The sequence below is a fragment of the Macaca mulatta genome, chromosome 14 (assembly GCF_049350105.2).
Source record: "Macaca mulatta isolate MMU2019108-1 chromosome 14, T2T-MMU8v2.0, whole genome shotgun sequence".
Taxonomy (NCBI): domain Eukaryota; kingdom Metazoa; phylum Chordata; class Mammalia; order Primates; family Cercopithecidae; genus Macaca; species Macaca mulatta.
The window spans coordinates 90612531-90627115 of record NC_133419.1 but is presented as its reverse complement, the minus strand read 5'-3'; the positions used below and the strand labels follow the sequence as shown (position 1 = coordinate 90627115).

Here is a 14585-nt window from a genome sequence, read left to right as displayed (position 1 = left end):
ATGACACTTCAGAAAACATACTAATTTGCAATGCCATGGACTGATGAAAAAGACAGCCACTTCATCTTTTCCTAGGATATGTTGGTTTTTATAAATTTTATAATTTTTTAAATGTCCATTAATAGATAAATGGTGATTTTCATATAGATTTTTACTTTTTCAACTTCTAGCAAGGTTTGTAATTTTCAGTTTATAGAAATGACCTAAATCCCCAAACATTAGATAATTTGTGAATTTATTAAATCATGGTAAACGACAACAAAATCTATTAGCATGGCAACTGTGTTAAAAATAACTTTCATGCACTGTTAAAGATAATTATGCACATCATTATTGTGTAAATAGCAGCCAGGTGCCAAGGCGCATGCCTGTAATATCAGCACTTTGGGAGGCTGAGATGGGCGGATCACCTCATGTCCGGAGTTTGAGGCCAGCCTGGCCAACTTGGTGAAACCTTATCTTGACTAAAAATACCCAAATTAGCCAGTCATGGTGGCAGACACCTGTCATCCCAGCTACTCGGGAGTCTGAGGCAGGAGAATCATTTGAACCTGGGAGACAGAGGTTGCAGTGAGCCAAGATCATGCCATTGCACTCCAGCCTAGGTGACAGAGGGAGACAACATCTCAAAAAAAAGTAATAATAATTATTATTATTGTGTCAATAATTACTACATAATTTTAAAAATATGAATACATAACATTGATATAGATAGTTATGTACATATATGTGTAAATTATCAGTTTTAAAATTATTGAAAAAGGTGAATTAATAAAAAACAGATTTTATTTTCATATAACACAGAAATAGTCATAAAATAGTAAAAATAAGAAAAACAGGCTGCTACAACTAATTCCATCAACCATTATATATACAATTATGTGAAACACAATTGAGTTCCTTGCTGTACATTTTTAAACAAGAGAGTTACACAGTACAGATGTGCTGGTAATCCCAGTTAATGTTTTATCTTTGAACATATTCAGATAAATAACGGCTAGGCACTTAAGGAATTATAATTTTAAAACAGTGAGAAACAAAATTTTAAAGTTAGCATGTGGCCCGGTGCAGTGGCTCACGCTTGTCATCCCAGCACTTTGGGAGGCAGAGGTGGGCAGATCACCTGAGGTCAGGAGTTCAAGATCAGCCTGAGCAACATGGTGAAACCCCGTCTCTACTAAAAGTACAAAAATTAGCTGGGTTTAGTGGTGGGTGCCTGTAATCCCAGCTACTTGGGAGGCTGAGGCAGGAGAATCACTTGAACTCAAGAGGCAGAGGTTGCAGTGAGCTGAGACCGAGCCATTCCACTCCAGCCTGGGCTACAGAGTGAGATACCATCTCAAAAGAAAACAAAAAACAAAAAAAAGCAATTAGCATGTGACAATATTTAATGAAATAATTGTTACAGTTAAAATATTTCTTTGAGTAACCTGTGTTAAGTCAACTTTCTTGCCTCTCATTCCAAACTTGTCTGTTGAGCTTTGGGCCCCCAAGTGTGGTTTTTAATACTTAATAAACCTAATCAGTCAATTTACCCCTTTCTGTGCAATCTAATCAATCTCAAGAAGTGGGTGTGGTCTTTCCTGGGCCCATACCCTTTAAAAAGATGCTTGTCCAGAGACTTCTCTCTCCTTCAGTGAGGACCCACTGCATTTGTGACTGCTGGGCTTTGGAGCACCAGGAGTTACTTCTAATCTCGATATCTACAGAGCTTCTAGACTGAGACCATTCATAATAGCCTTGTGAGTATAAAATCTGCAGTAAACTCATCATGCTCACTTTTTCTCTTAAAAATACTTTAAATTTACCCAGCAGCATGCTTGGGTCTTTTCTAAGCAAACAAGTAACTGTCTTCATGATTTTACAGAAAATCAATGTAAAGTATCTTCAATTTGTAACATCTGGTTTGTGTGCCTTGCTATTTGATTCTTCTTATGTGACTATTTTCTGTATTGTTAGATTTTTTTTTAAGTGTGAAAAGGTATATTTCGATAGTTTCATGCAATGATAGAACCCATAAAATACCTAAAATGTTCCCTAGAATGTTGGCATGTAGTAATGGTTATAATGTACACCAAAGTCAATGTTAAAAATGTTGAATTACTTTGTAACTTCTTATTGCAAAGGTCTTATTTGCTGTGTCTTCAAAATTTGCAGTTTGTAGACTAGATTTGAAAGCTGTTGAAAATAGTTTTAATTGGCCAGGCACGATGGCTCATGTTTGCAGCCTAGCACTTTGAGAGGCCAAGGCAGGCAGATCGCTTGAGGTCTAGAGTTAGAAACCAGCCTGACAAACATGGCGAAACCACGTTTTTACTTAAAATACAAAAAAATTATCATAGCATGGTGGCGGGTGCCTGTAGTATCAGCTACTCGGGAGGCTGTGGCAGGAGAATTGCTTGAACCTGGGAGGCGGATGTTGCAGTAAGCTGAGATCACGCCACTGCATTCCAGCCCGGGTGACAGAGTGAGACTGCATCTCAACAACAACAATAAATAAATAAATAAATAAATAAATAAATAAATAAATAAAAGGGAAAGAAAGAAAGAAGTAAAAAAAATAGATGTAACCCTCTGACAAGGACTCCCAAGAGGCTGCAAATCCCAAGTCACTAAAAGGAATGGTGAATTGGTGGCCATGCTTCCATTAACTGCATTTCTGGATTTTCTAGTGTAGAGTGGAAAACCTAATACATATCTTCACTTTTATTGTTATTTTAGAAGATAATTAATTGTTGATTAATTCTTGTAAATTATTATAGTTTAAATATTCACTATTTCAGAATGTGAAAGTGTTCTCTCTAATCATCTGAATTGAATATGGGAAAAAATTTTCTAAATTAAAAATAATAGATATGATTTATGATTAATGTAGTGAAAGGAAAAGTTTTGATATTAAAGTTAAAAGGACAAATTTAATGATTGATAATTTTAGGAGTTGATAGTCCACTCTGATTAATCAATCTTAGATAAAACCTACTTCATTTATAATTGTGTGAGCAAACTTCATAGGTGAGTTTGGAGGCAGGGAGTACAGAATAATAGCATAGATACTAAGTGTCTTTCATATATTATCATCATGGAATCGTTGAGAGAGAATGACAGACATAGAACGAGATTAAGAATGTGGTTAAGAATGAGACTAAGAATTAAGAATCAGCTTATATAAGTGACTGAGAAATCGCCTCAGCTTTTACCGTCTACCCAGGCTTTAAGCTTGCTAAGTAACTGGGATTGATTGAGAATATGGCTTGTTTAACAAAAATATCATGAGGGCTCTCATCTCATTTTCTCATTTGAATCACAGGTGCTTGTTCATATTCATAAGTTTCAGAACTGTGGATTCAACTAATCTCAGAAAAAAATATGTACAGGAAGAAGGAAAAAGCAACTGTACTGAACATGTCCTTTTTTTTTTTTTTTTTTTTTTTTTGAGACAGAGTCTCACTCTATTACCCATGCTGGAGTGCAGTGGCATCATCTCGGCTCACTACAACCTCCACCTCCTGGGTTCAGGCAATTCTCCTGCCTCAGCCTCCTGAATAGCTGGGACTACAGGCACATGCCACCACCCCCGGCTAATTTTTTCTATTTTTAATAGAAACAGGGTTTCACCATGTTAGCCAGGATGGTCTGGGTCTCCTGACCTCGTGATCTTCCCATCTCGGCCTTCCGAAGTGCTGGGATTACAGGTGTGGGCAACTGCGTCCTGCCAAACATATACATATTTTTAACAATCTTCTTGCTGTTCCTAAACAGTATGGCATTACAAGTATTTATACAGCATTTACATTGTATTAGACATTCAAAGTAATCTAGACATAAAGTATTCAGGAGGATAGGTTTAGGTTACATGCAAATCCCACACCATTTACTAATAAGAGCCTGGAACATCTAAGGATCTTGGTATCTCAGGGATTCCTGGACCCCAATTTTCAATGGCTATTGAGGGAAAACTTTATAAATACAGCATGTTTGCATTTACTATGTCTCAGTTTACACTGGAGCTAACTTATTAGACATATTGGACAGACTCAAGTAGACAAGGAAAATTGTCCACTGGCTTTTTTTTTTCCTTTTCATCGGGGCAAATAAAAATAAGAGAAAGAAATTCTCACTTTTTTTTTAAATTTTCAGAGATATGGATTCAGACACCCTGCAAGCCTTCCAGAATCAGCTCATTTGCTCCATTTGCATGAACTACTTCATAGACCCGGTCACCATTGACTGTGGGCACAGCTTTTGCAGGCCCTGCCTCTACTTCTGCTGGGAAGAAGGCAGAGCACCAATGCGCTGCCCTGAGTGCAGAGAAATCTCAGTGAAGCCCGACTTCAACACCAATGTTGTACTGAAAAAGCTGGCTTCCCTAGCCAGACAGACCAGACCTCAGAACATCAACAACTCACACAGTATCTGTGTGCTCCATGAAGAGACTAAGGAGCTCTTCTGTGAGGTTGACAAGAGATTGCTCTGTGGGCCCTGCTCTGAGTCACCAGAGCACATGGCTCACAGCCACAGTCCAATAGGATGGGCTGCTGAGGAATGCAGGGTATGTGATGCCTCTAAGGCAGTTTGATATGTATAGAGTCCCAAATAAGAATGGTGAGGGCCAATGCAACGATGGTGATGAGAATGCAGATGGTGGAGGTGGTGATTATTCCATGTCAATCATAACACATAAACGTGTCCTTTCAATGTTGCTGACTAATTTAGCACTCTAATCATAGCTGTGTTGAGACTTCACTAAAGGAGGTTTCCTTAGAAACATTGTTCAAACGTGTAGAATGGAGCTGTGGAACAGGTGACCAGCACCAAGAACACTTTTCAAAGTCATGTTATATAAAAGCCAGTTTCTCAGAAAATTGATGATATTATCTGAAGGGTCCCTTAAAACTCTCTATTATATTTCTATGACTTTTCATATCCAAATTAATAGAACCAAATTTGTTTAACTTGGAAAAATCTGACCACTCCACTCTAACTTGAATTTGTGTTTCTTTCAATTACAGCCTTTTTATTTGATTGATAAGGGGATGAAATCTAGTATACTGTCTCCATTTTTGCTAAGCTTCTTGCTTCTTTTGCAGGAGAAACTTATAAAAGAGATGGACTATTTGTGGAGAATCAATCAAGAGACACAAAACCATCTAAATCAGGAAACTAGAAAATTTCGTTCGTTAGTGGTAAGAATGAAAATATTTCCTTTATTTTTACGCAAATAAAGACAATGTTGGCTTATACTTTTTAGCTAAATTCAAATTACCAGTTAAAAGATAGTGATTTCATCCCAAGAAAATGTAGTGATTTCAACTGATACAATAGGAATCGCAAATACAGAAGCCCACACAAGCTAGCCAAATTAATTCTAGTATATTGGATAAATGGCATGATATGTATTCTAGTTCAAATTTGAAGGTTAATATAAACTTTTTCTGACACTGGAGATGAGGCAACATTTCACTAAGATTGGGTGTGAGGAAAAGGAAAGAAATAGAATAGTATATAGAGTAAGTAAAAGTAAAAAAAAAAAAACCGTATAATATGATGTATGGCTAATTGTTCTTTAACATTTAGCAAATCAGACATGGAAAAATCCTAAAAGAGAGATTAATAGAGGCAATAATTGACTCAGTAAGAACTGTAAAAAAGGATCACAGTGACAGAAACCAGGAGTCTTTATATAGGTTTTAATTTAAAAAGGGAGAGAGAATAGGAATATTGAAAAAGATGGACAGAAAAAAACACCAAATATTCAAGACTCTTTGCAAGAGTGAGGCAGAAAGTTTACAAATTGCTTGATTACACCCAGCATATAATTATTTGAACTTTTCTATTGAGAATGAGAACATGTAATTCTTTTAACCAAACATCTCTGCAGGACTATGTGTCAATAAGGAAGGTGATAACCACTATTCAATATCAAAAGATGCATCTACTTCTCGATGAGGAGGAGCAACTGCATCTGCAGGCACTGGAAAGAGAAGCAAAAGAGCTTTTCCAACAACTACAAGACAGTCAAGTGAGAATGACCCAACATTTAGAAAGGATGAAAGACATGTACAGAGAGCTGTGGGAGACGTGCCATATGCCTGTCGTGGAGCTGCTCCAGGTGAGGAGGGAGGGTCCATCCTCAGAGACAGGAAGTCCTTGCTGGACATTGCTGCCAGGACATGCAAATGTCACCTGCATATGTCACTGCTCTAAGCTAAGTGACACATGCTGTCTGACTCCCACCATTATAGTACATCTGTCCAGTCACTTATTACTGGATACTTTGGTAATCTTTGGGAAATTTTTGCCATTTTAGGAGATCACATATAACAAAATTCTCTTCAACATAATTTAGAGTACTATCCACACAGAGAGATCATCTAAAATCATTAGAACTTGAGGCTAGGGGAAGGTTAGTAATACTCCATTTATATGCCCTAGTTCCTCCTCACTCTCTGATGTCCCATACAACAGTGATTTGCTAAAGCCATTGAGGGGTTTCCCCTTGCCTGGGCGAGGTTTGTGAAAGTTGCTCATCAATGTCCGTGTACTCTGTTTCTCATATGGTTCTGCTCTGTTTTTTACCAGTTGTCATGAGTGGTCAGACCTTTCCTTGGAAATAAGATTAGGAAATTAATGACACTGGAAACCTAGATATCTTTGCTTTACTCTACCATCTCTTGCTCAGCTCCTTTCTTCTTCATGCCCACTGATGATGCTTTCCATTATTTAGTTGAGGTTCTGTTATTAACGTAGCCTTGAATGATTACTTAGAGGGGAATGAAGAGAGATACACATTTTTAAAACACTAAAACAGAAAGAAAAAAGAGTATGAGAAAAGATGCAGAAGGAAAAATCTCTCATAATTAACATTGTCTTTTATTTTTTGCAGGATGTGGAAAATGTATCAGCAAGGTGAGTTTACACTAAAAAAATGCTTTTTCTGAGAAGTTCATTCTCTTGTGAATGAACGGGGTGTATACATTTTGAGGTACTAATATCATTCTCAGTGGCTATTTCCATTTTTGTTTGAAAAGAGAGCCTGAGGTCTTCTCTTTGGTCTGGAAAGTTTTCATCTTAAAATTTGTATGAATTCAAATATATGTAAAAACAGTTTGCCATTCTGAAGTTTGTTCTTCCCAGTCCATCCATCCTGTCCAGCCCTACCCCACAGATCTTAATACAAAATTACTTTGAGGAATCATAGAGGTGTCTTCTACTCTGGAGGGGTAGGAGATTAAAAAAAAAAAAAAAAAAAGACTGAGGGAGGAGAGAGATTCCCTCTGGGTGTCCTGAGGAGGAAGGTTTTGTTCCTAAAAGTGTCAATGACCTAGACCTACTCCATCACAATACACCCAGTTCTAGGAAAGACCTCAGGAAAATGGTTGCCTCGGGACCCTCAGCAGCAGGGTGTTCAGGCTGGAATTATTCTCTTTTGTTTTGCACAAAAGATGAAAGCTTTTTGTCTCAGTGAATATTCTATGTTAGACAGTGACTAGCATTAGTGACAGCTACAGGCTCAGGTCCCAAAGATTTTTGTTTGAGTTTTTTGCTCTCTGAAATGTTTCCAAGATTTTTGCATACCCTCAGGGGGTATGATGCGGAGAGGGACGCAATGTCTTTTAATGACTTTAGAAGTTGTGTAATGTCTGAAAACAACATATGTGGGGAAATTGGGTTTTTATGCAAAAAAAAAAAAAATCAGAAAAAGCAACCTCTTCTGGCCCTTGGAGTGTGGAATAAAATGTGCATGCAGTTAACCAAAACATGAATTCCTCAGAATTCATGTTTTCAGAATTCTGAGGAAACATGTTATATGAAAATATGATATCTTTGTATGATGGTATGATTAGCTCTGGGCCTGGACATATAGCTGAGGCCATTTTTTTTGCAGGGCTGATTTGGCACAGATGCAAAAGCCCCAGCCAGTGTACCCAGAGCTTACTTCATGGCGCATAACTGGAGTCCTAGACATGCTCAACAACTTCAGAGGTAAGATCCAGCTGCTTAGCAGTCCAGCCTCAAATCATTTGCTTATTGCGTCCCTTGGTCGAGGCTTTTCCCATTTAAGTTGTATTATTTTTGACATGTAGGTAATACATAGTTTTCCAAAGCATGTGCATCTTCTCTACCTGCATAGTAATACTACAAAGATCAAAACTCAATTTCCTGAGCTAGAGTTTGATGAAAATGTAAAGCAAGGTACATACTTTGTCTGCAGAATAAGAGGACAAAGAGTATTCAGGTCATGTAGTTATGAAGACACTAGTTGTCACGGTGGCATCAGTATTTCGTGTTAGTTCAATTTAATTCAATTTTGAGGGTTAGATTTGGCATAATGGTTTTTAATTGGCTCTATTCCATGTGCATTTACATGCATTCTTCAAGTAACCTTTATTAGTTACAAAATCAGAGCATTTTGATAAAAAAATGACTAAAATATCCATAATCAGGACAATTTTAATGCCATCATATACGTAACAACTGAAAGGTGAGGGATCTGTGAACATGGCCTAAGCATGTTACCTCCATTCAAGAGGGCAGGTCTAGGTAGCAGAGGGCAGGAATGCAGAGTAGATTGAATCAGGAGCTAAAGAGATATTGTAAAGCCAGAGTATTCCTTTCAGAAACTTATAAACTTTACATGTGTCAATTTCTACCAAAGTTTTGAGGTTTGAGACTATAACAGGCATAACTTACATTCCAATAAATACTCACATCATGGCAAAGTGATGTCTACCTGTTGATGATCTTAAAGACAAATAATACAAGAAGATTTTCTATTAAAGAAAAAAAAAACCATTTTATATATGTCCTGAAAAAAACTATGCAGAGGTAGACATTAAATCATTACTTCGCCCAGTGATATGGTCACATTTTTTCTCTATTATTTAAGGAATAGTATATAATTGTATGTGCTGTAGAGTTTTAATGACATTTCATCTTCATGGATGCATGGCGCTGAACTCTCTTGGCTTCCTCTTTTCTGTATTTTCTTGGAAGAAAAGCAACTGAAGTGAATAATTGGGCCACAGAGCCTCTGTCCCTCATAGCACTCGCTAATATAGTACTTTTTCCTTGTCAGTGGATAATGCTCTGAGCACGGAAATGACTCCTTGCTATATAAGCCTTTCTGAGGATGTGAGACGTGTGATATTTGGAGACGACCATCGCAGTGCACCCATGGATCCCCAGGGAGTGGAGAGCTTTGCTGTGTGGGGAGCGCAAGCGTTCAACTCTGGCAGGCATTACTGGGAAGTGGATGTGACCCACTCCTCCACCTGGATTCTGGGAGTCTGTAGAGATTCCACGACAGCAGATAGCGGTATCCTTATTGATTCTGATGAAACATTTTTGTTAATTTCCTCAAAGAGGAGCAATGGTTATAGTCTCTCCACCAACTCTCCACCTTTGATTCAGCATGTGCAAAGGCCTCTGGGTCGGGTTGGGGTGTTTCTGGATTATGATAATGGATCTGTGAGTTTTTTTGATGTTTCTAAAGGTTCTATTATCTATGGTTTTCCTCTTTCCTCCTTCTCTTCCCCTCTGAGACCTTTCTTTTGCTTTGGTTGTACATGAAAAGTTGGTTTCATGATGATTTATTGTGACCTCCCATATATGATGTAAATAGTGTCCTGAGACCTTATGTGTGAGAGCCTGTGAGCTCCTTGTAACTTCATGGAATGTAACTACTTTGTGGTTATACATGGTATAACCACCTTGAATGTGTACATTTGTTAATTAAGTTATTTTAAATAATAAATTATTGTGGAATCTTTACTAGAACATCAATAATGGCTTTTCTTGTGCAAGTTTTGTTGAGATTCATTCACTTACCGTGAAAGTCATGTTCTAATGTATTTAATTCAGAGAATGTTAGTATATCACACGTGTGCAGCCATCAGAACTCTCTACTGCCTGGGCACTTTTATCATTTCCAGAAGAATCCCAATACCCATTAACATTTATTCTCCATTCACCCTCCCCCATTCCTTCACAACACTTAATCTACTTTTTATGTTTTTGCATTCAGGTAAATAAAATCATACAATATAAGTTTTTTTAAATCTGATTTCTTTTTCAGAGATTATGTTTTCAGTTTTTACACACTGTAAACCATTTGTTTTACTTGTATATTTGAACAGGTTGGGGTAGAAAAATGAAGTGGTATATATCTTATCTTACAAAGAATAAAGAGTGCTTATTTTATTTAAGTCTGACCAAGTTAAGTTGACCTCACAGACTTTATTATTTATCAGCATCCTAGTTATTAATCACATTTCAGCTCATACAACAGTTTCTCAGTGCTGGGTTGCTCTGCTATTACATATTCTCTGAGTATATTATATCAGATTATAATATTCTGAAAACTCTTATTTCTACCAGATTGAAAATTCCAAGGGGGTAATGGCACTATTTGTCTTCTTTGCTAATGCAATTTTTAGAATAGATTACACAATAAATAAAATGAATAAATGGATAAGTAGAGGAGTTATGTAATACTATTCTAACATTAAGAAACTTTCCAAAATATAAGTAGCAAAATAAGATAGAACATACTAATGAATATCTAATCAAAAAGTAAGAAATACATTGATTTTCAGATTCATATCAAAGACAATACTGTTATGTTAGGGTTTAAGATAATTGTAGCATAATTTTTTATAGGGTTGATTTCAATTGTCTTTGGTTTTTTAATATAAACCATTGAAAGAGGAAGGTTCCTATATAAGATGATGGGGAACAGGAACAGGACTTAGAATAAAGGAGACTGTCCTGATTTTAACTGACATATACTTTTAATCACTTACTAAGCATAAAGTGGTATAAACATTCTTATGCAGTAGGAAGAACAAAATTAGTTTAAATTTTAAATAAGAATCCAGATGATACAGAATGGAAAATTCTATAGTAGAATGTGATAGCTACGTCTCCTAAGGCACCAGCTTACCTGCTTTAACAAAGACCATACATTTGACATGATTCAGAAGGTGCATTGCTCTCAGATGTTTGTACCAATATAAGAGTTGGTCAAGAAGAAGACTAACATCTTCAACAAGTGAATTTTTTCTCTGTGTGCAGAAAACTCCCATTTATTGCCATGACCCATGCAGCAGGAAAGCCAAAAGAAAAGTAGGAGGGACAAGAGTATTTGGCTATAAGGAAATCACCTGGTGTTCTTCACAATGCTTTGATTCCCATCCTATAGGTTCAAAATTAGGCAGATGGCACACCAAGATGTAAGATATATCTGGTAATGCTGTTAACATTCAAAACAATATTTATTCTTATCATTTGATTCAGAAAACAAATTAAATGACTGGCACAACAGAAAATAACCCAAGAGATTTGTTCAATGAAACAAAGCAGAACCTCAACCAAAGAGATAAGGTGCTGCCTAAGGTTATCACCAGTCCTTAGTATTCCAGAGTGAGTAAACCCTGCTTTTTACCACTGTCAAAGTGTCCAGTGTTGTCCTTTTTAGAGCCTGGCTAGCTGAGGGTTATGTGGCAAGAAACATCTTACTTGTATTTTAGTCCCTCAAATGAATGATTTAGATAGGAATGATTCTCCAAATTTTGAAAATACTTATCAGAAATGTTCTCTTATTTCTTCACTCTATACCACACAGACTCTGTAATAATCTCTCTCTCTTCTGCCTCCACATGTTTATTGCAGAACATTAGGGGTTAGCAAAGAGAAAGCTTCTCACCCGCATCTTTTGGACTCACTGCTTTTTTCCAAGTGATCTGAGAAGATAAAATTATTCACCTTAGGGCTCCAACCCAGCACTCCTTTTTTATTTTCACGTATGTTTGTGAGCTTTTCTGTTGATGCTAAAACTCTACGCTACAGTCAATGCCTCATAATTTAATTACATTAGTTGTTCCTAGTTTTCAAGGAAAAATTTATTCCCGACATTCTTCTAATTTAGCTCAGATTCACTTTTGCAAAAAGACAGAATTAGCTACTTTACGATCGTTTAGTATTTGACTCTGATTTTGGAAGACGAAAAAGTGTTTGTGTCTATTTAGCATATTTTCTTAGACATTTAACCAAGATAATCTTATTCTATTGATTCTCCCAGAAATACTTTATTTATTCTCTTCACCTGTCAGAATTTATGTTAGACTATCACCAAGAATTACTTACAATTGAAATAAATCAAAGAGAGACCACTAAGATCATTGTCAATCATTAATCCAGAAATCTTGAACTTCCTGAGTTGTTTATCCCTAAAAGAAGTTATTTATCTGCCAGGCGCGGTGCCTCACGCCTGTAATTCCAGCACTTTGGGAAGCCAAGGTAGACGGATCATGAGGTCAGGAGATCGAGACCATCCTGGCCAACATGGTGAAACCCCATGTCTACTAAAAATACAAAAAAATTAGCCAGGCCTGGTGGCAGGTGCCTGTAGTCCCAGCTACTGGGTAGGCTGAGGCAGGAGAATGGCACGAACCTGGTAGGTGGAGCTTGCAGTGAGCAGAGATCATGCCACTGCACACCAGCCTGGGCCACAGAGAAAGACACTGTCTCAAAAAAAAAAAAAAAAAGTTATTTATCAATAGCCTGGTTACAGAGTTTTTTAATACAATAATTTTGACTCTTTTCTAGTACAAAAAGTAAAAATTGATGAAGAGGATAACTTGGAAAAAATCTAACAAAACTGAGACACATTCTTGATTAGCACTCTATTTCTGTACTAAATTTAGGAGACATGTAAATGGCAGTTTTCTTCAGTGAAATAAGACAGACACACAGAGAAAAACACTTCATGGCCCCACTCATATTTGAAATCCATTTTTAAAAGCTCAATACTTTAAAAAAGGTGGTTACATTGATGGGAATAAAATAAGTAAACGAAGGGCAAAAGTTGTAAAGGCGCAGTAATGTAGAATAAATGAATCTGATGCACAACCTGTAGGTATATTCGATAATCTTGTATTGTTTTAGGGAAATAGTCTAAGGGACTAGATTTTTGATGTTCTTATCATAAAAAAGAATCACAGCTAAGTGATATGATAGATTTGTTAATTTTCTTCATTATAGTAATCATTTCATTATGTATATGTATCTCAAAACAACATATTGTGCACCTTGAAAATATAAAATAAAACAAATTAAAAAATAAAGGTAATTTTGTTATTGTACGTAAGCTGAAAATAAGGGAAGACTGGGTCAGTAATAACACTGCTTTGCTAACTTAAGAGAAGTCTAATAAAATACTTTTCGTTTTGAAGTTATCTGTAATAAAAAAAATAAAAATTGATATAAGGCTTGTGACAGTGGCCATACTTATAATCCCAGGGCTTTGGAAGGCCAGGACAGAAAAATCACTTGAGGCCAGAAGTTTGAGATCAGTCTGGGCAACATAGTAAGACCTTATCTCTACCAAAAAGTAAAAAGAAAATTAGCCTTTCATGGTGGTGTGCACCAGTTGTCCCAGCTACTCAGGAGGCTGAGTTGGGACGATAGCTTGAGTCCAGGAGTATAAGACTGCAGTGAGTTCTGATTGTGCTATTGCACTCCAGCCTGGGTGACAGAGTGAGAATTTGTCTCAAAAACAGCAACTCATTATTTTATGTAGCCATTTTACCTGAAAGGTATACTTCCTTCTTCTACAATTAATAAATCTGCATATGTCTAGGCCAGCTATATGAGGTAGAGCTAGGGCTTCTCTGGGGATGCAGAAGCCAGAAGCAGGGAGCTTGGCGTGCTCGACTGGCTCTCCCTGATGTTGCCCTGGACCCCCTCCCACGCCTCCCGCAGCCTGCATGGTGCTGCTGGCTGGGACCTGGCCGCAGGGTGGTAAGGCGCTCTGCATGCCGTCCCCACCCCTAGGCGCACAGGTCGAGGAGGATCGGGCTTACTACAAAGAGTTCCAGGACTTCTCCAGTCTGCCCGACACCCACCCGCAGCATCGCCTCTGAGGACATTTTTTTTTTTTTTGAGGGAGTCTTGCTCTGTCACCCAGTCTGTAGTGCAGTGGCATGATCTCTGCTCACTGCAAGCTCTGCCTCCTGGGTTCATGCCATTCTCCTGCCTTAGCCTCCCTAGTAGCTGGGACTACAGGGGCCCGCCACCACGCCTGGCTAATTTTTTGTATTTTTAGTAGAGACAGGGTTTCACTGTGTTAGCCAGGATGCTCGCCTGACCTCGTGATCCGCCCGCCTTGGCCTTCCAAAGTGCTGGGATTACAGGCGTGAGCCACCGCGCCTGGTCGGACAATTATCCTTTCCAGGAGGGGTAGGAGCACGGCGTCGAGAGCGTGGTGAGCGCCCCGGAGGTCGTCCCGGAGGCGTGGGGCTGCTGTGGACGCTGGTGCAGCGTGGGGTGACCGTTGAGAAGGCGCAGGAGACTGACCACAATGGCTGGACCGGCCTTAATGTCGCCTGCTATCACGGCTTTGTGGGTAGACCCTGGTGGCCTTAGCTGAGTGCTCCCACATTGAGGTCAACTGACAGGACAGGGAGGGGAACACAGCCCTAATCATAGCTGCACAGGCAGGAGCTGCCCCTGGCCCCATGGGCACAGTTGCCTTAGACACTGCCTCTCAGCCTGGGCTTCTTGCGTCAGCATCACCTGGGCGGGTT

At 38.2% G+C, this 14585-nt stretch overlaps 1 protein-coding gene across 1 annotated transcript; it reads left to right on the top strand.

Moving 5' to 3' along the window:
- Positions 1-4141: 4141 nt before the first annotated feature.
- Positions 4142-9570, top strand: LOC144334542 (tripartite motif-containing protein 64C-like). The gene is made up of 6 exons (XM_077964786.1): positions 4142-4549; positions 5088-5183; positions 5879-6109; positions 6884-6906; positions 7886-7983; positions 9077-9570. The coding sequence occupies exons 1-6, from the start codon at positions 4142-4144 to the stop codon at positions 9568-9570; spliced, it is 1350 nt and encodes a 449-aa protein (XP_077820912.1).
- The last annotated feature ends 5015 nt before the right edge of the window (positions 9571-14585 follow it).

What these genes read in the sequence shown, in the direction of transcription:
- LOC144334542 (XM_077964786.1), top strand. Translation starts at nt 4,142, where the DNA reads ATGGATTCAGACACCCTGCAAGCCTTCCAGAATCAGCTCATTTGCTCC. An exon ending in GAAAATTTCGTTCGTTAGTG is followed by an intron (nt 5,184 to 5,878) that starts GTAAGAATGAAA and finishes ACATCTCTGCAG; the next exon opens with GACTATGTGTCAATAAGGAA. An exon ending in CATGCTCAACAACTTCAGAG is followed by an intron (nt 7,984 to 9,076) that starts GTAAGATCCAGC and finishes TTTCCTTGTCAG; the next exon opens with TGGATAATGCTCTGAGCACG.